The following is a 23,303-nucleotide window of genomic DNA, read 5'->3' on the forward strand; positions in this document are numbered from 1 at the left end:
TATGACCAAAGACATGCACTGGCTGAGGTTTGGGCTTCAGTGCTGGTTATGAGACAAAGGAACGTAATTAAATAAGCATATTTGTCTAATTGGTGCAATTTGTCGTGTCATGTAAAACCATGAATTATAAACAGGGTTATGTAACCCTGGGGTCTCCTTTTACACAATTAACATATTTAAGTGCCTGCTAACAGCAAGGCAATGAATTAGAAGCCATGGGGAATTTGCAGGTAAACCCTCATGGGGGAGTTTACGAATCTTGTAGGAGGGGGAGATAAATACATTGTAAATTACAATACAGGGGAGAGAGTGAACAAATGTGCAGATCAGGTAAAACTGTGAGAAGTGAAGTATATCACTTCAAAATATAATTATCCTTTCATTATTTACTCATATATGGGACTTTAAAAGCTCTGATTCATTTTCTTATAATAGTCTTGGTCTTTAATTATTCTTATTAAGCTAACATTCAACTGTGTTTGTATTTTATGTGATAGGTACCACCTTTGACTATTCAACAGTAATTACTCCTTCCTTCTTGCTAATAGAACCTCAATGTGGTTTAGGGAGATACATGACCAACTCCCCGAAAAACCCTCACTTCAACCTCTTTAGGCCACTGAATGCTCACATAACCCAATTCTGCCTAATGAGAAACAAGCAGAACTGTGGGGGAGGGGAGGTTTCTAGGGCAGATTTGCTTTCTTCATTTAAAGAGCTAATGTAGGCTCTTTCCCCTTCCCCATTCCTTCTCCCTGACCCTCCTCTCTGCTCCTCCTGTCTTTAAACGAACAAGAACTATGGACTCGCATCAACTGTCTTGTATCCAGGAGGCAACATATCCATAAAGCAGCCAAGGAAACGTGAAATTGTTGGCTCTGACATCTAACAGCTGACTGAAAGCCAGCAAGACACCTGCTTCCAGACTTTTTGTTACATAAGAAAAATAAGCCTCTGTCTTTAAGCCACTGTTTTGTTGGCTTTAGTGACTTGCGACCAACCCCTTCCTAATCATTCTATTCCTTCAGCATATACCAAGTGCTGATAGGGAAGGGGGCAAGAACACGGGGAAGGGCTGAAGGAAATCAACCTGGATTTTAGGGTGGCAGTACCAGTCCCCCCAAAAGATCGTTAAAGTGCACATAACATTGTCTCTCATTCACACGTCCCTTATCCTTTCACTCATTCACATGTATGTTACCGCTGGATAGTCCCCTTCCCTCAAGAAGTTTATGGTGTAATGAGTGTGACTAGAAATGTATTCAAATAACTAACATGGAAGGTGGAAAATGGCAAAGGCCAAGAAAGAGACTATAAGAAAGTAGCCCTTTGGAGCTGAGCTGTTTATTTAAGCTGGGAAGTGGTAAAATGTTTTCCTCAGGGTGTGAGCCAAATTTCCCTTTGCCACCAACTGCCCCTCCTTCCAAGGATGGGGTGGAGGTCGGAGGCATGAGGGGGGTGGGAGAGATTTTCTTCTCCTCCCTGCAGGAAGATCTTAAAAGGAGCATTCTGCATGAGAACCTGAGAACAGCTAGATTGGAACACAATACTCCAGTTCCATAACTGCTCTTATGAACACAAAAAGACCTTTTGTGTTTTTCTTGTTTATTTCAAAATTCTAGAATATCTTCATTATGCAAAGAAGGAAAAGAAAAGGGATTGGGGAGGAGGGAAGGGAGAGAAAAGCACGTGTGCTCCCTCTACATCCCATCCAAGCTTCAGGAGCTGGACTCAGTGGCAACAAGGGTAAAAGTGAAAGGGCTCAATTATGGACTCAATTGTGTCCCTCTACTCCCCAGATTCCTGTGTTGATGCCCTAACCCTCAATGGGACTGAATTTGTAGACAAGGCCTTTAAAGAGGTAATTAAGGTTAAATGAGATCGTAAGGGTGGAGCCCTAATTCAAATCCAATAGGACTGGTGTTCACATAAGAATAGGAAGAGACAGTGAGGGTGCAGGTGCACAGAAGAAAGGCCATGTGAGGACACAGCAAGAAGGAGGCTGTCTGCCAGCCAGGAAGAGAGGCCTAACCAGAAACCAAGCCTGACAGCTCTTGATCTTGGATTTCCATACTCCAGAACTGTAAGAAAATGAGTTTCTGTTGTTGAAGCCACCCAGTCAGTGATATCCTGGCATGGCAGCCCAAACAGACCATAAAGGCCCCAGGAGGAGATGAAAATTCATGATGTATGTGTGATCAACTGCAGCCTCAATGGTCTCTCCCTGATGGAGTTATCTACCTCACTGGCACCTTTATGTTCATCTACTCAATCAACTTTTGTGCTTTGATTATTTTGTGGATCTAGTCCCCGACCAAGTTAGAAATTAAGTATACCTGCAATTTGGAAGAGAATGAGGGCCTTTGTTCCTAGAAAATGAGTGAGCATCCAAGCAGATCTCCACAGGTAGAAAAGGGGAAAGAAACCTTCAATGTGAGCAAAGACCCAGAACCTGAGGAAGGAAAGGCTGGCTCCTTCATTTGTACCACTGGTATTTATTTTGAACACCTACAATATGCCAGGCAGTGGTAGAGGAGTGAGGGATGCAGGGAATAAAACCGACCTGCCTGCTGCTCCTTGGAACATGATGAAAAAGTATTCAGAGCACAGAGAATGTGGAAAGAGTAATGGGAAGTAAAGCTTGGAGAGTAGGATGGGAACAGATTGTGGCAGCTTTGAACCTCTGTCTAGGAAAATATTATTCACCTAGGAGGCACATAAGGAGCCATTGCAGCTCATCAAGCAGGAAAGTGTCCTAGTCATGTTTGGCTTTTAAAAATATGAATCTGGAAGCTATCAGTTGGCTCAATTGGAGTGGGAAGAAACTGGAGACTAGAGAACAGTTAAAGGATGAGTACTGCAAACCAATAATAAAATTCTAAGGCCTCCAACTGACTGAGTGGACACCCCTTCTTGGCCAAGGGGATCCCAAAGAAACCTGAAAACCTAGTTCAGGCCATGATGGGAAGGGAGGTGTTGGACATACCCTGTTATAACCCCTCCCTTTGGAGTTTAGACACAACTAACCAGCATTAACATTAAAACAGAGATCATAAGACTGCCATACAAAACAGACTCTTTGTAGCAATAGGATGCCAAATTCCAACCTGACTCTGGTATACCATCACATGACAGATAACAAACCCTAAAGAAAATTAATGTGTTTTACCCAAAATATATTTATTTGATATATTTTTGAATGCCCCTGTAAAGCCATCTTTTGTGGAGGAAATTTTTTTCCTGTAGAGAACCTCTTTCCCTTAATAGTTTGGTTTTTTTTTTTTTTTTTTTAGAGAGCCTGACACCTTCTAAGACTCAAAAAGAGACATTTACCATCTCTTCTCTCTGAAACTTGCTATCTGGAGACTTCATCTACATAACAAGAACCTTGGTTTCCACAATCCTCCTTAACTCAAGCATTTCTTTCTGTTGACTTCAACTCTTTAGGCAAAGCTTAACTCTTTGAATCAATTGCCAATTGAAAGTTTTGACTCTACCTATAACCTGTGAGCCTCTCTCCTCAAGATGCCCCACCTTTCTGGGCTGAACCAATGTATTCCTTACGTTTATTGATTTATAGTTTTGCCTGTAACTTCTAGCTCCCTAAAATATATAAAACCAAGCTATAACTCTACCAGCTTGGGCAACTGTTCTGAGGACGTCTTGAGGTTGTGTTCCAAGCCATAGTCATTCATATTTGCCTCAGAATAAACTTCTTCAAATATTTTAATTTTTTTCCGTCAACAGTACTAAAGCTCAGATGAGATGTAGTAAGAGCCTGAATGAAGGTAACATTAAAATTATTGATGTTTGCTGGCACCATACCGTATACTAATATCAACAGAAAATCTCAAGTGTTTATTGTCTTAAACTCATAAAAATACTGTTGATGAAAAGAGTCAAACTCTGTAAAATATTTGAAGAGATATATTCTGAGCCAAATATGAAGACCATGGCCTGTGACGCAGCTCTAGGAGATCCTGAAACATGCGCCTAAGACAGTAGGGCTACAGATTGCTTGGTTTTATACATTTTAGGGAGACATCAGACATCAATCAGTACATGTAAGATGTACATTGGTTTGGTCTGGAAAGATAGGACAAATCAAAGTGGGGACTCCCAGGTCATAGGAAGATTCAAAGATTTCCTTATTGGCAATTGGTTGAAAGACTTTATCTATAGACTTGGAAGCAATAGAAGAGAGTTAATATAAGTTAATATAAGTTAATATAAGGGGTTGTGGAAACCAAGGTTCTTATTATACGGATGAAGACTCCATGTCACAGGCTTCAGAGAGAATAGATTGTAAATGTTTCTCATCAGACTTAAAAAGGTGTCAGACACTTTAGTTAATTCTATCCTAAATCAGGAAAATAACTGGAAAGGGAAGAGTGAGGAGTACAGAAGGTAGATTTTCCCCACAAGAGACAGCTTTTCACAGCCATTTCAAAATATATCAAAGAAATGTACTTTGGGGTGTGGGGAAAGAAAGAGAGATCAGCCTGTTACTGTGTCTATATAGAAAGAAGTAGACATAAGAGACTCCATTTTGTTCTGTATTTGAGATGCTGTTAATCTGTGACCCTACCCCCAACCTTGTCCTTGCAAGAGACATGTGCTGTGGTGACTCAAGGTTTAAAGGATTTTGGGCTGTGCAGGGTGTGCTTTGTTAAACAAGTGCCTGGAGGCAGCTTGCTGGTTGCGCAATGTTGCTCTTTATGCACTAAAAAGGTTTATGGAGATGTTTACATATGCATATCAAGGCACAGCACTTTTCCTTAAACTTATTCATGTCACAGAGAACTTTATTCATATGTGTTACTGCTGACTTTCTCCCTATAATGATCCTATTACCCTGCCACTTCCTTTTCTTTAAGATGGTAAAGATAATTATCAATAAATACTAAGGGAACTCAGAGACCGGTGCCGGCGTGGGTCCTCTGTATGCTGAGCGCCAGTCCCCTGGGCCCACTTTTTCTTTCTCTATACTTTGTCTCTGTGTCTCATTTCTTTTCTCAAGTCTCTTGTTCCACCTAACGAGAAACGCCCACAGGTGTGGAGGGGCAGGCCACCCCTTCATTGGGGTAAAATACTTCTATTTCTTTCAGGGCCCACTTTGTTGTCATGTTGATACCTAATTGCTACAAACAGTCCGTTTTGTCAGTTTTAAAGTTTCTGCTTTAATGTTAATGCTGATCAACTGTGCTTGAACTCCAAAGGGACAGAGGTACAATGAGGCATGTCCAACCAGCCATTCCCATCATGGCCTAAACTAGTATTTCAGATTTACTTTAGGATGCCCTTGGCCGAGAGGAAGGATCTTTCAGTTAGCTGGGGGTTAGAATTTTAATTCTGGTTTACAATACTATCATGTATTAGCCTTGGAAAAGTTTCCCTACCACAGAGTTTTGTTTTCTAATATCAAGGCAACAAAGCATAGGTCTTTTAGCCACATCTAATACAGTTGTAATCTGGGAAGTGGTGGCCACATTGTCCAATGTCCTATAGATCAATAAACTCTTTTTTTTTTTTTTTTGAGACGGAGTCTGGCTCTGTTGCCCAGGCTGGAGTGCAGTGGCCGGATCTCAGCTCACTGCAAGCCCCGCCTCCCGGGTTCATGCCATTCTCCTGCCTCAGCCTCCCGAGTAGCTGGGAGTACAGGCGCCCGCCACCTCGCCCGGCTAATTTTTTTTGTATTTTAGTAGAGACGGGGTTTCACCATGTTAGCCAGGATGGTCTCGATCTCCTGAACTCATGATTCGCCCGTCTCGGCCTCCCAAAGTGCTGGGATTACAGGCTTGAGCCACCGCGCCCGGCCGATCAATAAACTCTTAATATCCAGTTCAGAAGCCAGAAAGGCTCCTATGACTTTGTAATTAATTTCAGCAAATTATAATAAAACAGAAGACATTGTCAGATTCAGGTTAGGGAAACGAAGTTGGAATCTGTTCTGAGATATTCTGGCTATGGACCATGGGCAAGTGACTTAATCACTGAACTTCCTCCCCTACTCCAATTGGTGGACTTTGGGTAAATATTTAACAACTGGCTCTCCAAGAAAAAAAAAGCCATGATTTATAGCTTTGCCAATTTCTAGAGTTTTAATACTCCCATCACGGCCAGTTTCAAGCCAGCAATGTGATGTCAACAAGTTCACTGAATTCCTAAAATTTAACAATTGATTCTCAACAAGCCAGCATGAGCCAGCTCTAGCACACCACTGCTTCCAAGGATCAGCTTCCACATCTGAAAAATGGGAATCACACCACCTCCACATGGCCGTTGTCAGGACTGAGATAATGTAAGTGAAAATACCTAATACAGGGTTGTTAGCATACATGGGGTATTTGAGAAATGTTTGTTTAGTATTTACTGAGCACCTACTATGTAGCAGACACTTCCAGGAACTGAAGATTCATCAGAGAACAAAACAAGAGGTCTGCTCAGCTAGGATTGATGTTCTAAATGGGAGAGACAACCAGAAAGAAAAAAGAGAAGGAGAGAGAGAGACAGAGGATATAGGAAAAAATAGCCAGTCAGTTAGTCTGGCAGTGATAAGCACTAGAAAGAAAAATCAAATCCAATAAGGATGAGGAGAAAAAGGAGTGGTATGGTAGGTAGGGTATGTCAGGTATGGTAGCCAAGAAAGACCTCACTGGTGAGAGACATCGGATGAGGAATCCGAGTGGAATAAAGGCATGACTATGGGATTATATGGGGAAGGGTGTCCCAGGCAGGGCAAGAGCTCATGCCAAACCCTGGGGCAGGTATGATGGGCTGGGCCAACTCCAGAGACAGAAGGAGGCCAGTGGGGTGGGAGAACCTGAGTGAGAAGATACAGGTGGAAAGTGCAATGGGAAGGGAAGAAAAGAGCAAAGGTGAGGCGGGGGAAGTCTCAAGCCCTAGACATGTCTTAGGTGCCTTTAAGCATCTGGAGACATAGTGGGCAGGGGCCAGTGACAGACAGGGCTGCACTCCTGTCCCTCTGCCTTCCCTACACAGAGGAGGATCTACCAACTGTGCTCCAATGGCCTCACTCCTTCATGTTTTCAACTACTCAAATGTTTGCTCAAATGACAAATATTGACTCCAATGGCTTCCACGGGCAGGCAGCAGTCTTAGCTCTAGAGACAGAAACTGTGAGCAAAACTTGAGCTCTTGCTTTCCATGGACCTACCTGGCCATGGAAGAAGACAGAATACATCAAAACATAAATAAATGCATTGGCTGGGCTACGAAGACAATCAAACAAGGTGGGCTGACAGAGTCCCCCTCTTAGATATAAAAATCATCTTGGGCCAGGTTCCTCCTGTCACCTTATATTTCAATGCCTAGTTCTAGCACAGTACTAACTGGTGCTCTGAGTAGCATTGCTCTAAACAATTGACAAACAGTAACCAAAGTAGGCTGGCAACAGCCCCAAGAGATCAAGAGAGCCCCCATTTTCCTCCTGGCATGAACTTTTTCAAACCACAAGGCTGAGGAAATGCCAACCCTTTATATAACTAAGAAATCTCTAAGACATGGAGCTTTTTGTTTGCTTGGTTTGTTTCTCTTTTTGTTTTTTAAAATGTGGTTCTTAGGACACCTGCCACAAAATCATCGGGGATCTTTATTAAATAAAATACAAATGTCTGGGCCCTGCATCAGACCCACTGAATCAGAATAACTGGAGAAGGAGCCCAGGCAACTGTATTTTCAATGACCTCCTAAGGAATGTGGATGCTACATTGCTGATGCTTGAGATCCACTGCTCTAATGCAAATGCGCAATCCACAAGGCTTCTTTTCATTTCAGTTGTAATTGTCTCCACAAAGCATTCTTAAGAAAGCTCTTCTGTAAACTTCCTTTGCAGAAACTGCAGCACCAGTCACAAGCTGATTGTTCAGAGAAATGCACAGGGAGACAGGGCCCGCGTGACGGGAGCAGCCCATCAACTGACCCATTCATTCGAAAAACTCCACGTGTAGAGACACTGGATGGCTTTAGTGGAAGCACCTCATTGTCTGGGGAGCTGAAGGAGAGACTTTCTAGAATATTCCCTACCTGTGAAGAGGGCATGGTAGTGGAGACCCTTCTCCTTGTCCTGATGGGAGCAGACATCAAATAAGTAGGCTTTGATGGGCCCATCAATGAAGTCAGCAGCAAAATCAAAGAGAACCACACCTATCATGGTGACACTTACGGCCCAAACCAGCTTCCTCCTTGGGTTAGCAATCAAAGCTAAAAGAAAAATAAACATTGGTCTCCTAAATCCTGTTTTAGAATCCTCCGTGTTTTGTAATTTCCACCTAAACTTCTTGCCATGAAATCATCTTCCTTGCTTTTATTTTGCTTTTTTTCCCAAATAAAAATACCTTTTTTTTTTTTTTTCAGGTTTTAAAAATTATGCAACAAAAGTCCGTAAAACACAAATCTATGGAGACAGAAAGTAAATTAGTACTTGCCTAGGGCTGGTGCATAGGAGAAAAGCTGACGTGACTGTTGATGGTAATGGGTTTCTTTTTGGGGTGATGAAAATATTCTAGAATTAGAGAGTGGTGATGGTTGCACAACCTTGTGAATATACTAAAAGTCACTGCATTGTACACTTTTAATTAGTGAAATTTCTGGTGTATAAAATATCTCTTTAAATAAAAAAGTATGCATGCTTATCGCAAACAATTCCGATTATATAAAAAAAGCTGAGGGAGATGCTTCCAATCCCAGCCCCACTGAAGGTCAGGCTTTGAGGCCTCCTTTTACTCACTTCTGCACATGCAGACACAGGTGTACAATGGTAGTCGAATGCAGTGCTTCTCAAAGTTTGGCATGTTGAACTATCACTTGTACGTCTTGTTAAAATACAGATTGCTGGCCCCATTCCCAAGACTCTGATTCAATTCGTGGGCCTGAAGTGGGCCTGAGAAACTACATGTCTAACAGCCCCTGCTGATGCTGAGGGGCAGGTCAGCGGCCACATCTTTGAACAGCACTGACGCAGTAACCAACTTTCTTCATATAATTTCAGCTCCTCACAATTTTTAATAGCTGGATTTTCATTCTATGGATACCCTGTAATTCATTTACCCAATCTCCTATAAAAGATACATTGTTGTTTCTCTTGTTTCAGGTTGTTTTTTAAACTTAAGAATAGCATAGATTATCTACACGTTTTAGAAATTACAGTATAAAATTAAATGAACAATAAGACTACCCGCCGCTTCTCACCTCCAGTCCTTTAGTAATCCTCCTTACAGTCAATAGCACTTGCCAGCTTTTTGTTCATTCTCCCGGAAATAGCCTACATTTGTACATTTACGCTTTCTTTGAAGTATGTACAAATCATAATTGATTATCCTGCCTCATAATCATCTATTCTGCTGGCTTGAGAGTTAATGGTCTAAAAATGTGTGCTATTTTTAGCGATCCTTTTTGCAATGCAACTTTATTGTACTACCATCAACTACTGATTAATTGGTAGCTGATTAATGGCTAGAAAAAATGCCTACCCTCAGGTTTGATTTTGTCCAGAATTCACAATGCCAGAAAGGTCCTCTTGAGCTGATGGGCTTATGCCCTCTGCCTATTAAAATGCTCTACATAAAACTATGAACAGAATTAACTCATTTGGATACACAGGTGATTTGTTGTAAATATTTATGGAGCTATTTGGCAGCTGGTCAATTTGATAAGAGTATTAAATAGAGCATAATGGGCTCAAAAAGTAACTCGATTGATAAATATGTAAAAATATTCAATTTGATAAAATAGATACAGATTTGATAAAATAGATACAAATTTAATCCTATTTTTAAATCTTCACAACAATGAAAGATATTTATTTAGATATTTCTAGAAGTAAAGGCTCCCCTACCACAGAATCTGGGCCAAATTTGTCAAAGGGGAAGTTCATTGTAACCTAGGAGAGATCGATTGTAACAAATTTCTAGGAAAGATCAAACAAATTAATATTCTCCTCCTGCAGAGGTACACAGTAGGACACATATCCCTGCCTGCCCACCTTGTGCAGCCGACTTACCTGCTACAACAGTGTCCCCATTGAGGTACAGAGCCATGCCCACGAGCATCATGACTCCCAGGGTGAGGATGTAGGGTCTCCGGCGGCCCCACCTGGACCGGCAGTGGTCGCTGGCCGATCCGACCACGGGCTGCAGCAGGAATCCCAGGATGGGGCTGAGGAACCACACAATGCTGTACAGACTATTGGGCAGACCCACGCTGAGCAGGACTGGGGTCACATACGCTGCCTCCACTGCGTAGCAGAACTCTCGTCCGAACATGGCCATGCTGTGCATAATGAGTCTGCTGGTGGGTCTTTTAGGTGGCTCCACAGAGTCAAAGGGGCCATCATCAGCCAGGGATTTATAGATGTGGCCACCAGCCTGCCCACTGTTGCCACCCATGGCCACTGGGAGAGGAACCTTCCTGCGAACCCACCACCTCCTGTGTGGTGCTAGGGTCTGTGCTTCAAACTGGGTTTGCGGAGCCTGGCCGAGCAACCAACAGAGATGGTCAGGCTGGGGGAGGGGCTCAAATTCTTTCCTGCCTCTAAGATCACAAGTTATGATGAGAGGGAGGGGGTGGTGCTGGAAAGCATGACAGAGATTAGCAGCTGTGAATGAGCCCTCTGGCTCCTTAAGACGTTGGAATATTTTTCTAAAGGGATCCTCCTTTGTACTGTTCCCTCTCTTTCTTTCTCTCTCTCTCTCTCACACACACATACACAATTACACGTGATCACACACGGCTTCTCTCCCTCTCACACACACGTTATTACACGTGATCACACACACGGTTATCTCAGATGGTATTACACATAATCACAAACACGGTTTCTCACACACATTATTGCACATGGTCACACACATGGCTTCTTTCAGACGCTATTACACATGATCACACACATGGCCTCTCTCACACACACATGCTATTACACATGATCACACACATGGCCTCTCACACACATGATATTACACATGATCACACTCATGGCTTCTCTCTTACACACATGCTATTACACATGATCACACACATGGCTTCTCTCACACACACATGCTATTACACATGATCACACACATGGCCTCTCTCACACACATGCTATTACACATGATCACACTCATGGCTTCTCTCTTACACACATGCTATTACACATGATCACACACATGGGCTCTCTCACACACACGTTATTACACATCACACACATGGCTTCTCTCTTACACACATGCTATTACACATGATCACACACATGGCTTCTCTCTCACACACATGCTATTACACATGATCACACTCATGGCTTCTCTCTTACACACATGCTATTACACATGATCACACACATGGGCTCTCTCACACACACGTTATTACACATCACACACATGGCTTCTCTCTTACACACATGCTATTACACATGATCACACACATGGCTTCTCTCTCACACACATGCTATTACACATGATCACACACATGGCATCTCTCACACATATGCTATTACACATGATCACACATGACCTCTCTCACACCCATTATTACACATGATCACACACATGGCTTCTCACACACATGCTATGACACGATCACACATGGCTTCTCACACACATATGCTATTACACATGATCACACACGTGGCTTCTCTCTCACACACATTATTACACATTATTACACACATGGCTTCTCTCACACACATGCTATTACACATGATCACGTGGCTTCTCTCACACATTATTACACATGATCAAACACATGACTTCTCTCTCACACATGCTATTACACACGGCTTCTCTCACAAACACATGCTATTACACATGATCACACACATGACTTTTCTCACACACACGTCATTACACATGCTCAAACACGGCTTCTCGCTCTTGTACACATGTTATTATACATGATCACACACATGGCTTCTCTCTCTCACACACTATTACACATGATCACACATGGGACTTCTCTCACACATTACTACACATGATCGGACACATGGCTTCTGTCACACACACATGCTATTACACATTATCACACACGGCTTCTCTCTCACACTCATGCTATTACACATGATCAAACACACAGCTTCTCTCTCTCACACCCGTGTTATTACACATCACACAAGGCTTCTCACACACACTTTCTTTACATGATCACAAACATGGTTTCTCTCATGAACACACAATTACACATCACACATGGCTTCTCTCACACACATGTTATTTTACATGATTACACATGGCTTCTCTCACACATGTTATTACACATGATTACACACATGGCTTCTCTCACACACACACGCTATTACACATGATCACACACATGGCTGTGAGGTAATAAAGCCTTATTACATAGAGGTTATGTCAAAATGTAAATAAATTGATATCTTTTTATAAACTTCTTTTTATAAATACAGACATTCTATTTTTCCCTGACTACAAGTTTTCTACACACATAGCTCAGGAGTGAAATAACTAGATTTAAAATGGTGGTAGGTCACACCCTTCTTCAAATCATTAGCTGTCAGATCGCCCTGATATTTCTCCTCAATGTACTTAATACATTCTACAATAAGATAATTCTGAGTTTATTCCATATCCTGTGTTTGTCTTTGATTTCCTCAAGAGCAGAGAACAGGTCTGTTTTGTTCATTATGTCATCCCCAGGAAATAAATATTTTCTAAAGGAATTACTGAGTGAATAAAACATACACACTACATTTTGTGCTGCCTGTCTGCTCAGATCTATTTCCTTTGGTGCTCTTTATCTTATGGGGCTACATTTCCAGGGTTCCCTTGTTTTCTGGCTTCTAGGTAGATTTGGCTAATAGGATGCACTGGTAGGAAGACTAGGGGAGAGAGAGCAGGAAAGAAGCCAGGATATTTCCCTAGATTTCTTTCTTCTCCCTGAGGTATTACTGGCAATGTCTGTGTCTCCAAGGTGGGTGCAGCAACTTTGGCTTCTGGGTCCAGGTAACACCAGCTTTCCCATCACCCCTGCATTCATAGGAGTAGTCCTGGCTTCCTAGTTTTGTTCATATCAGGGTTGCCTCGATATCTCCTGGGCTTCTCTGCTCTTTAATCACCAGTGGGATTCTTTATATTAAATTTCCTCCGTTTTAAAGATTTCGAGTGGGTTATATTTTCCTTGCTGGACCCTGAGTTCAAATGAAAAGTCTGAGTTGTAGGGAAAGCAATCTTTTTATTATTTAGTTATTTATTTATTTAGAGACAGGGTATTGTTCTGTTGCCTGGGCTAGAGTGCAGTGGCGCAATCCTAATTCACTGTGGCCTCAAACTCCTGGGCTCAAGTGATCCTCCTGCCCCACCCTTAAGTAGCTAGGACTACAGGCACACAGCTCCATACCTGGATAATTTTTTTATTTTTATTTTGTAGAAATGGAGGTCCAGCTATATTCCCCAGGCTGGTCTTGAACTCTTGACCTCAAGTGATCCTCCATGCCTGGGCTGGAAAACATAACCTTATGGGAAAGTTCCTAAAAATGGTTGACGAACAAGACGGAAGGCCAGAATATGAAAGCTTAAACTCTGATTCTGCCTCTTCCTAGTTGCATATTCCTGAGCAAATAATTTCTAAAACTGTGCCAAGGCACCCAGGGCATTAGAGTGACCTCACAAGAGTATCTCAGAATATTTAAAAATTTGAGCACATTAACATAATGAAACTCAACATCTGTCAGACATCACATGAACTATTAATGAGGTAGTTCATGCCTTCAACATAAGATTGCACTATAATCCTTCTGATAATTTCATATTTTTGTGAGACTGGGTTTCCCAGTCAGTCTGATAGAAAAGCAAGTACTATATGGACATTAACATGCAGCAGAAAGTGATGGCAGCAGTGTCCAATCCCATTCCAGGTGAGAAGTTGCACACTGTCCAATAGGTGCATACATCTCCTTAGTAAGTAGTTGTGATTAACAATGAAACAGAAATGAAAAATATATTTTCTTTTATGTGTATTATATATTTAAACAGCTAATAAGTTGGTAGGACATAAATATTTAATTTGTTGGGACCTAATTATTTATAAATTGAATGGTTACATATTTAATTTGGCCTAAGCCACCATGAAAAAATTACCGAGGCGCTAAGGGAAACATGAATTAAGAAACCCTTCTGAGTCTCTGTTTTCTCATCTGTAAAATGAAGAAAACTGCCCCACCTTCCCCTTACAATTGATTGCTGAAGGACAGTTGAGATCCTGCGCATAATGAACCTTATTGATGGCCTACGCAACATCCATTCTCTACTCCCTCTACTCTGATGGCACCTGGATTCGATAGTGGAATCTTCCCCTTCATCACATGCCTTTAGGAAGTTGAATCCAGGGAAGCTCCGGGAGCAGGCTGGTTTTATGTAAAGACATAAAACTAGGTGCTCATTGTTAGCTTGTCTTCTTTTTCAAAGATTGGTATAAGAAAGGCTTCTAACTTAACTCAGTCCAAGGAGACACAAGACGACTCACTGGGGGCTCCTGAGATCTTTATTTCTGGATATTGCTGTGTGTGGGTATAAGATCCAGAACTTGCTACTAGCCTGAGGAGAAATCAAACACATGGAGAATGGAAAGCTGACAGCCCAGAAAACCGCAGGGAAACAGGCCCGAGTGACTAGACACAGGCAACCCTAAAACTGACCGTCCCTCTGGACTCTAGGTAGTGAGCCAACACGTTTCCTCATTATTTTGGATATTGTGTTTTGCAGTTGAGGGCATTCTGATTCAATATAGGTGAAACTATTTTGCAAATTACATAGTGTGATGCAATTGTTGCTAAAGTTCGAATGTGCTTACAGGGATATCATGAACACCAAGACTAAAGGCCTGGATGCAGCCTATCACCCTGTTTCATGTGACTTTTATTTATCACCATACAGTTTGTGGCATTTCACCATTTCCTACATTGTAGAATCAAGAATGTAAATAAGTGTATATCAATGTCTTCAAGAATATATCATTCTTTCACTAGAATTTGCCACCTTCAACTGCCTCCTTCTCTTCCACTCTCCTTAAAACTTCCTATTTTCTCCTTACCTGTCCCCTTTACTTATTTCTAAATCTACAGCTTGTCAAAAGTTAACTGAAAAATAGAGGTGTAACATTTTTTTGCACAGGGTCTTAGACTCTTCAGAAAAAGGAAAGTATGGGTCACTAACAAAAGCTACTAACCTTGCTTTTATATATTCACCCTTTAAAAGTTCACAACCTACAAAAACCAATTTTTCATTTGAACATTTTGTGTAAAGTCAACTAATTACAGAAATCAATGCTCTAAGCTAGCCTGTTTATTTACAGATTTTTTGCCAACTTGCTTTTATCCTTTCCCTCACTGGTCGATTGAACAGCTATTTTTTTGAGCACCTATTATAAAAGTAACCAAGGTTAAAAGATTTGGTTAATATCCATTAGGATAGTGCTACTCAAAGTGTAGTCATTGAACCAGAATCATAATCACCTGGAAGCTTGGTGGAAATGCACATTCACGGTTCTTACCCTAGACCCATTGCTGTAGAATCTCTGGAAAGGGGCTCAGGAATCTGTTTTAACAGTATCTCCAAGTAATTATTTTGCCTGCTAGAGCCATTACTCTGGGAACATATGGCCTAGTGAATAATTTTGTAAAGTATAGTAAAGGCAATTACTATCCTTGCAGATGTGTATGAAGTGAGATGGAAACATAGAAAGGGCCTTAACAATACAAGCTAACACTGAGCACCTAGGATGTTTAGGCACTTCACAGGCATTGTCTTAGACATCACAATGATACAGTGAGATTTGAACCCAAGGCCCTTCTGACTCTGCAACTCATAATCACTGTACAAAACTACCCTAGGGCTGACAAGCACAGGAAGTTTCACAAAGAAGGCTGTGTTCCAGCCCAGTCTGAGTTTGCTAGATCAACAGACTGGAGCAAAGGGGTCTTGATAGTCCTGGAAAATAATGGTGCAGTATATAGAAAGGAATGGAAACAAGAGAGACCATAGCATAGTTAGGAATTTCAGGTAGTCCAACGTAAGTCCTGGGGAACAGGAGGACAGGGATGGGCCTGGACAGCTAGATAGAAGTCTTGTTGTAAGTAAAGGTTTGATATGCTACGTAAATGAGTTTATATTCTACTCTGTAGGAAAAAAGACCACCAAAAGATTTTTGCAGGACTGAAAATTCAGTGTGGTATCAAAAACATACCCAGTGGAGTAACATGATAATAATAATAAGGCAATGATACTAGAGGTCAAGGCTGATAGGGCAACTGAACTGGAGTCTTGGGAAGAGATAAGAGGGGCCTGAATGAAAAGTGCAATGGGGGATAGGCAGAGGGAATGGACTCAAGTGCTGTTAAAGTAGAATTGACAGCACTTCACTCTTGAGATGTATTCATTTTATACATATTTACTAAGTTTCTGCTATGCACTTGGCACTATTCTAGGAACTAGGGATTTTACAATGAATGAAACATACAAAATCCCTCATAAAGCTCCCATTCTAGTGTGTGTTGGTGGGCTGGCGGGGGTGGGAGGGGAGACTGGGGTTAATAAGCATATATGTCAGTAGTGATATATGGTACAAAGAAAAACAACATAGGGAGAGGGGATGGCAAGTGATTAGGTGGCTGCCATTTTAGACAGAGGCTAGGAAAGGACTCTCTGCAGGGGGGCAATTGGGCAGTGGCCTCAGTGAAGTAAGGATAAGCTGAGGACCTATGAGGGCAGAGATAGGCATGGTGGGAATGGAAGCAGGAGACTTGTGAGAGAGAAAGACTTGCCTGGCAGGAAGCAGATGATGGCACAATCTGAGAAAAAGAGGCATGTCAGTGAGGCTGACAGGCAGCTGCACAGAGAAGGCCGGCTCTCAGCAGAGAGGGTTAGACAGAGGGACGGGAGTTATCTGCCAGAAACCCGGAGATCATCTGCCAACATTCCCATTCAAAGACACTGACTGAATGATTTCCTGTCAAATTAAAATGGTCAGACTTCTCTATTTAAGGACATTCATTTTGGTAAACAATAGAGCCAAAGATATTTCAAAGATTCACAAAATGCTATTTAAATGGTATTTAAAGGGTTTTCTTAGAAGCGTTACAAAATCCTATTTAAATGGTATTTAAAGGGTTTTCTTAGCGTTGTACAAACTTAAAAGGACAAGTACACTTTAGGGAAAAAGAAAGCTTTATTTCATAAATTATGATATATTAACTCATTCAAAATATAAGTCAAGAATCTTAATATCAACAGATTATATCAAGCAAACTGGAAGGCAGAATAACTACCACAGTTTAGTGTAAGTACCCAAAGTATTTATAAATCAAAAGCCCTAATGATAACCATTTTTAGAATTCAATCATCACTGTAGAATCAGAGTCTGTAATTCTTTTCTTGATTAGAGTGGTAGGACACTGCAATACTGTTCCTCCATGTTTCTATGCATACAATGTTATGTGTTACTCTACACTTTAAATGCAGTATTCAAATTCACTTGAGCTGTGGGCCTGGAAGTTAGAGGCTAGCTTTTACCTTATTACTTTCAATGATTTTATCTGACTTAAGCTGATCAATCTCTTCGCGGCTGAATCCAAATTCGTCAAGTATCTCCTCAGTGTGTTCTCCTACAAAAGGATCCCTTTTGAAAGAAGGGATGGCTGGGGTGTTTGACAGCAGAGGTGCAGGGCGGGGGCTCATGCTCTGCTCCTCATTGGTGATAAACGAGCCCCGTTCCTTGATGTGATCATGATGAACAACCTCCTCTAAAGTCAGAACTGGAGTCACACAGGCATCTGTGCCATCAAAGATTTGACACCACTCTGCCTTTGTCTTCTTTGCAAATACAGCTGCAAACTTCTTCTTCATTTCTGGCCAATCATCCATGCTCATCTGATTGGGAAGTTCATCAGACTTTAGTCCAAGTCCTGAGGAAAAATATAATTTCTTAAATTATCATGCTTTGAACAGAGCTATTATAATCAATAAAAATGAATGCTGAGCCCACTGTACTATGCAAAATAAAATGTTCTATAAGGGCTTCTCAAAGGAGTCAAGAGAAAAAAATGTAAAGTCAGTTTAAGGTTGGAGTCAAAGGCTGGAGAGGGCAGAAGTAGTCAGACTTGTCACCACCAAGATTTTATTATTCATATTTCATCAAAAGTGGTCTGTTCTCAATGGTCTGGTTTCCAGAAATTGATTTCCTACCTCTGAGTAGATTTTGAAAAAAAATTTCCCCAGGATGTTATTAGCCAGTCATACTGAGTTAAAATAACTCCCTATTCTCTATAATGTATTCAAACCTTATAAAAAATATGAACAATTTTATACATGACCATCTCAGTTTCCAAGGAAGAAGCCTGAAGACAAATTATTTAATTCAGGATTGCAATTTTATAAATACATTCATTTATCTTCATTTTGTTAAAATAAAAGAGCTAGAATGGCCAGGAGTGATGGCATGAGTATAGTGAAAGCTACTCAAGAGGCTGAGGCTGGAGGATTGCTTGAGCCCAGGAGTTCAAGGCCTAGCCTGGGCAACACAGCAAGACCCCCATCATCCATCAACCAATCCATCCATCCATCCATCCATCCATCCATATATACATACATATATACATATATACATACATTTTTAAAATAAAAGAGCCCCAAAGGGCTTTGTACTAGGATAAAGGACTTGTAAGGTAACCAAAGACTCATGCAAATTGTTCCTATAACAAACAAAACAGAAACTTATTAGCCAGCCAGTCAACAGTGGGGCATGCAGACTCCTCTCCGGCATGAAAGGAACTTGAAGGGCCCATCAAGACCACAGTGCAGAGATCATGACAGCAGCTACCTGGGGATTTAACAGGAAAAGTGGCCTCTCTAGCTCTTGACCCCGTCTGTGTTTCCTTTACTGACTATGTGGGCCTACCCCTGCAGACATGCCCAAACTCCAGTGCTGATTAAATTATACCCAAAGAGCAGGGCCACTTTACAATAGTTGGTGCAAATGTTCCTTTTCTTCTATAAGCAGGTTTTTAAAAGTGCATGGCTAAGTGTCAAATGATAACGAAAGGCCCTTTCTTTATGCATAACACTGTGTATAAGTTTAGCCAAGTTAATTGAATAATCCTCACCTATAGAATACCTTCCTTCTCTAGCATGTTGACAATCAAGGCTAATTTTAAGTTGCTCTGAAGATGGTAAAGTCCCTATAGAGGTAAGAAGACATAAATACTGAAGCCTCTTCTTAAGGTTTTGAGGACTATGAGGAAATAAGAAGAACTAACACAGTTCCAGATTTTTGTAAGCAGTCTCCTGTGGAATATATAAGTACATTTTCTTCTGTAACCACCAGTCCCATTCAAATACCAGGATGGATAGGAGGCCATAGTTTCAGGTTATCACTATAATCTACAGGATATCTTTCACTTGTTCTTTCTTGATTGCCCTGAACTCTGTGAGTGAAAGGCACATAAAATGAGCAACGAGCAAAAAGTAGTGATCTTCACATGCTTTTAAAACAGCTGCTTTTTATCAGACTGTGATCAGAATCATAACACTGAGTAAAGCTGCAGCCAATATGTTCTCTCTTTAACTTTATAGTTGAGACTACACAGGTCATAGTTTGTATGCTAGAAAAATACTAGAAATCAAAAGTCCCCAGATACTACCCTACCTCTAACACCCCAATTCTCCCATTGTCTACCATGGCTTCGCAGCCCACCATCTCCCATCCTGCCCATGACCCTGACCAAGGCCACAGGATTGAACACCAGTGGTTTAAGGTGAGCTGTTTGCTGTGCTCCTGACACTCCAATATGGAACTTGGAATCCAGTCCCAAGTCTCAGAATCCATAATTGTATAAATACAGTTATAGATTGTGGCTAGTTGTTATGGTAAAATCACTATGAAATTTCTGGTATTTTAAGTCAAATAGATTTTCAGGAACTAGCCTGGGGATTCAGATACCATTTAAAACTTGGGAAAGCATGTTTTGATTTCAAAAAATCTACCCCCCGCCCCCGACACACGACTACAAAAAATGCTTATTCTTTTAAGTACATGCCATAAACTTTACTGCTTTATAATATTAAGTATATAGTAAGCAGTCAAACTTCATGTTGTAAGTATTCAATGATATATGTCCAGGATGACAATTGTAAACATTATTTTATTATTATTATTATTATTATTGAGACGGAGTCTCACTCTGTCACCCAGGCTGGAGTGCAGTGGCGCGATCTCGGCTTACTCGAAGCTCCGCCTCCCGCGTTCATGTCATTCTCCCACCTCAGCCTCCCTATTATTTATTTATTTAAGACAGAGTCTCCCACTATTGCCCGGGCTGGAGTGCAATGGCACGATCTCGGCTCACTGCAACCTCTGCCTCCCGGGTTCAAGCGATTCTCCTGCCTCAGCCTCCCAAGTAGCTGGGATTACAGGTACCTGTCACCATGCCTGGCTAATTTTTTTTGTATTTTTTAGTAGAGATGGGGTTTCACTATGTTTGCTGAGCTGGTCTCAAACTCCTGACCTCGTGATCCGCCTGCCTCGGCCTCCCGAAGTGTTGGGATTACAGGCGTGAGCCACTGCATCCAGCCATAAACATTATTTTTATAATGAAAAATTGGAAAAAATGTAAATGAACTTGCATAGGGAATTGGTTATATAAATTTTAGTACAGGCAGGTAAAAAATATGATATGGCTGCTACATAAAATGGGTGAGGGTAAAGATCTTTTGTACTGACATGAAAGAACGTCTTTGCTATATTGTTGTATAAAAAGCTATAAACTATAAATTTATATAATTATATATATATAAATTATAAATTGTAAAACAGAAAATAATTGCTGGGTGTTGTGGCTCATGCCTGTAATCCCAGCACTTTGGAAGGCTGAGGCAGGAAGATCACTTGAGCCCAGGAGTTCAAGACCAACCTGGGCAACACAGTAAGACCCTGTCTCTACAAAAAAATCAAAAAGTTAGCCAGGCATGGTGGCACAGGCCTGTGGTCGTAGCTACACGGGAGGCTGAAGCAGGATGTTTGTGCCACTGCACTCAAGCCTAGGCAACAGTTTAAGAGCCTGTCTCAAAAAATAAAATAGAATAGAATAATTGTGCATTTGTATATGTACAATAAAAATTCTTGAAGGCCACATCCCAAATTTTCCCAAAGTGGAAGAACAAAGGAAAATTTTCCCTTCTTACTGTTTAAAATCTGTATTGCTTATTTTTTTCCTAGCAAACATACAATTTTAAATTTTTATTTCATTTTTGAAAATTGTGGTAAAATATATATAAAGTTTACCATTTCAGCCATTTTTTGGTGCACAGTACTAGGGCATTAAGTACACTCATACTGCTTTACAGCTGTCACCACCGTCCATCTGTACCACACAACTCCTGAACTTTTTCATCTTTTCAAACAGAAACTTTGAACCTATTAAACATTAACTCCAGCTCCTACCTCCCCACAGCCCCTGGCAACCACCATTCATTCTACTTTCTGTCTCTATGAATTTGACCACTTTAGATAGTTCACATAGTGGAATCATATATTATTTGCCCTTTGGTGACTGACTTATTTCACTCAGCATAATGTCTTTAAGATTCATCTCTGTTGTAACGTGTTGAAATTTTCTTGTTTTTTTTCAGGCTGAAACACATTCCATTTTATGTCTGTACCACATTTTATTCACCCATTCATCTGTTGATGTATACTTGAGTTGCTTCTACCTCTTGGCTATTGTGAATAATGTCACTATGAACACAGATATACAAATATCTGTTTGAGTCACTGCCTCCAATTCTTTTGGTTATATACTTAGAAGTGGAACTGCTAGATCATACAATTCTATGTATAATTTTCTGAGGAAATGCCATGCTGTTTTTGACAGTGGCTACACCACTTTACATTCTCATTGGTAGTACACAAGTGTTTCGTTTCCTCATACCCTTGCCAACAATTGTTATTTTGTATTTTTTAGAAATAATAATTTGAAGGCCAGGAGTGGTGGCTCACACTTCTAATCCCAGCCCTATGGGAAGCTAAGGGGGGGGGCAGATCACTTGAGGTCAGGAGTTCAAGACCAGCCTGGTCAACATGGTGAAACTCCATCTCTACTAAAAATACAAAAATTAGCCGGGCATGGTGATGGGCACCTGTAATTCCAGCTACTCAGGAGGCTGAGGCAGGAGAATCACTTGAGCCCAGGAGGCAAAGGTTGCAGTGAGCCGAGATCATGCCACTGCACTCCAGCCTGGGTGACAGAGATCACCCAGCTTTTGAAAACTATCTCCTGATAAAACAGCTTTTGAAAATTATCTATTGCTTACCTGATTGTACTATAAGAACCTTGCTATCTCAAAATGTCATAAAATTCTCAGTGTTTTCAGATTTTTTTGTCCTAGAAAATAGCAGGGATGCAGCAGAGTATGTACTTTAAAAAGACTTTGCATACTTATGTTCAGAAACTGAAGATATAAATTAAAGTATGGTCTCAAAGATCTAAAACACAAAGGGAAGTAAATTAGGTATGTAATTAGTACTACCTCAAAAATTATTATTATTATTGTTGTTGTTGTTCTGATACATAGTCTCGCTCTGTCACCCAGGCTGGAGGGCAGTGATGCGACCTCAGTGTACTGCAACCTCCCCCTCCCAGGTTCAAGTGATTCTCGTGCCTCAGCCTCCCGAGCAGCTGGGATTACAGACATGTGCCACTATACCTGGCTAATTTTTGTATTTCTAGTAAAGACGGGGTTTCACCATGTTGCCCAGGCTGATCTTGAACTCCTGACCTCAAGTGATCCACCTGCCTCAGCCTCCAAAAGTGCTGGAATTACAGGCATAGCCATCGCACCCGGCCCTCAAAAAATTATTACAGATGTGGGGGTTTGTCCAGTAGGACTTGAGAGAGAAGAAATGCATATGTGATTAGTAAAAGTAGTATTTTTGTAAATAAATCTTATAAAAGAGAGATAATGCTGAGGCATTTTGGCATGGACTAGGTAGATAAAGTGCAAGGTGATTTAACATGCTATCTCCTAGAGCACAAGCCATCTGTCAGCTAAGGATCCTACGTAAACTTTGAAGGGAGATGAGGGTTAAGGATACCATAAAAGGCTATGGATGCAAAAAGAGGGGGCTGTAAAAATATCAGGGGAGTTACAAAGTTTAAACTCAGCAGAAGAACACCCAGGAGAAGGTGATCAGGAGTTAAGGCGTTGGCACGATGACCTTGCTAGAAAAATGCTGTCTTGTTTCATTTTCAGTGTTTCCAGAAAGGCTTATTCATTGAGGTGAAGTGTGGATGTGAAAAACGA

General features: G+C 41.1%; 2 protein-coding genes across 7 annotated transcripts in view; both read right to left on the bottom strand.

The window, feature by feature from the left end:
- SLC45A2 (solute carrier family 45 member 2) overlaps window positions 1-10,452 on the bottom strand; it is a 41,423-nt gene extending 30,971 nt beyond the window's left edge. Inside the window, exons 1-2 of the mRNA XM_005556667.5 lie at window positions 10,022-10,452; window positions 8,047-8,223 (exon numbers count right to left, since the gene is read on the bottom strand). Coding sequence (XP_005556724.3) covers window positions 8,047-8,223; window positions 10,022-10,406 — 562 coding nt within the window. The 5' untranslated portion in view covers window positions 10,407-10,452. The remainder of the gene's footprint in view (window positions 1-8,046; window positions 8,224-10,021) is intronic.
- Window positions 10,453-13,165: 2,713 nt separating this feature from the next.
- Window positions 13,166-23,303, bottom strand: part of AMACR (alpha-methylacyl-CoA racemase) — a 33,334-nt gene continuing 23,196 nt past the window's right edge. For 5 of the 6 annotated variants that reach the window (XM_073995113.1, XM_073995110.1, XM_073995112.1 and 2 more), the window contains one exon: window positions 17,157-17,911. In XM_073995113.1, the coding sequence (XP_073851214.1) occupies window positions 17,502-17,911 (410 nt within the window). In that variant the 3' untranslated portion in view covers window positions 17,157-17,501. Of the gene's footprint in view, window positions 14,547-17,156; window positions 17,912-23,303 lie in introns of those variants that run through there. The other variant, XM_005556674.5, reaches the window with a different exon arrangement.

This window comes from Macaca fascicularis, chromosome 6, assembly GCF_037993035.2.
Source record: "Macaca fascicularis isolate 582-1 chromosome 6, T2T-MFA8v1.1".
NCBI classification, from domain to species: Eukaryota; Metazoa; Chordata; class Mammalia; order Primates; family Cercopithecidae; genus Macaca; species Macaca fascicularis.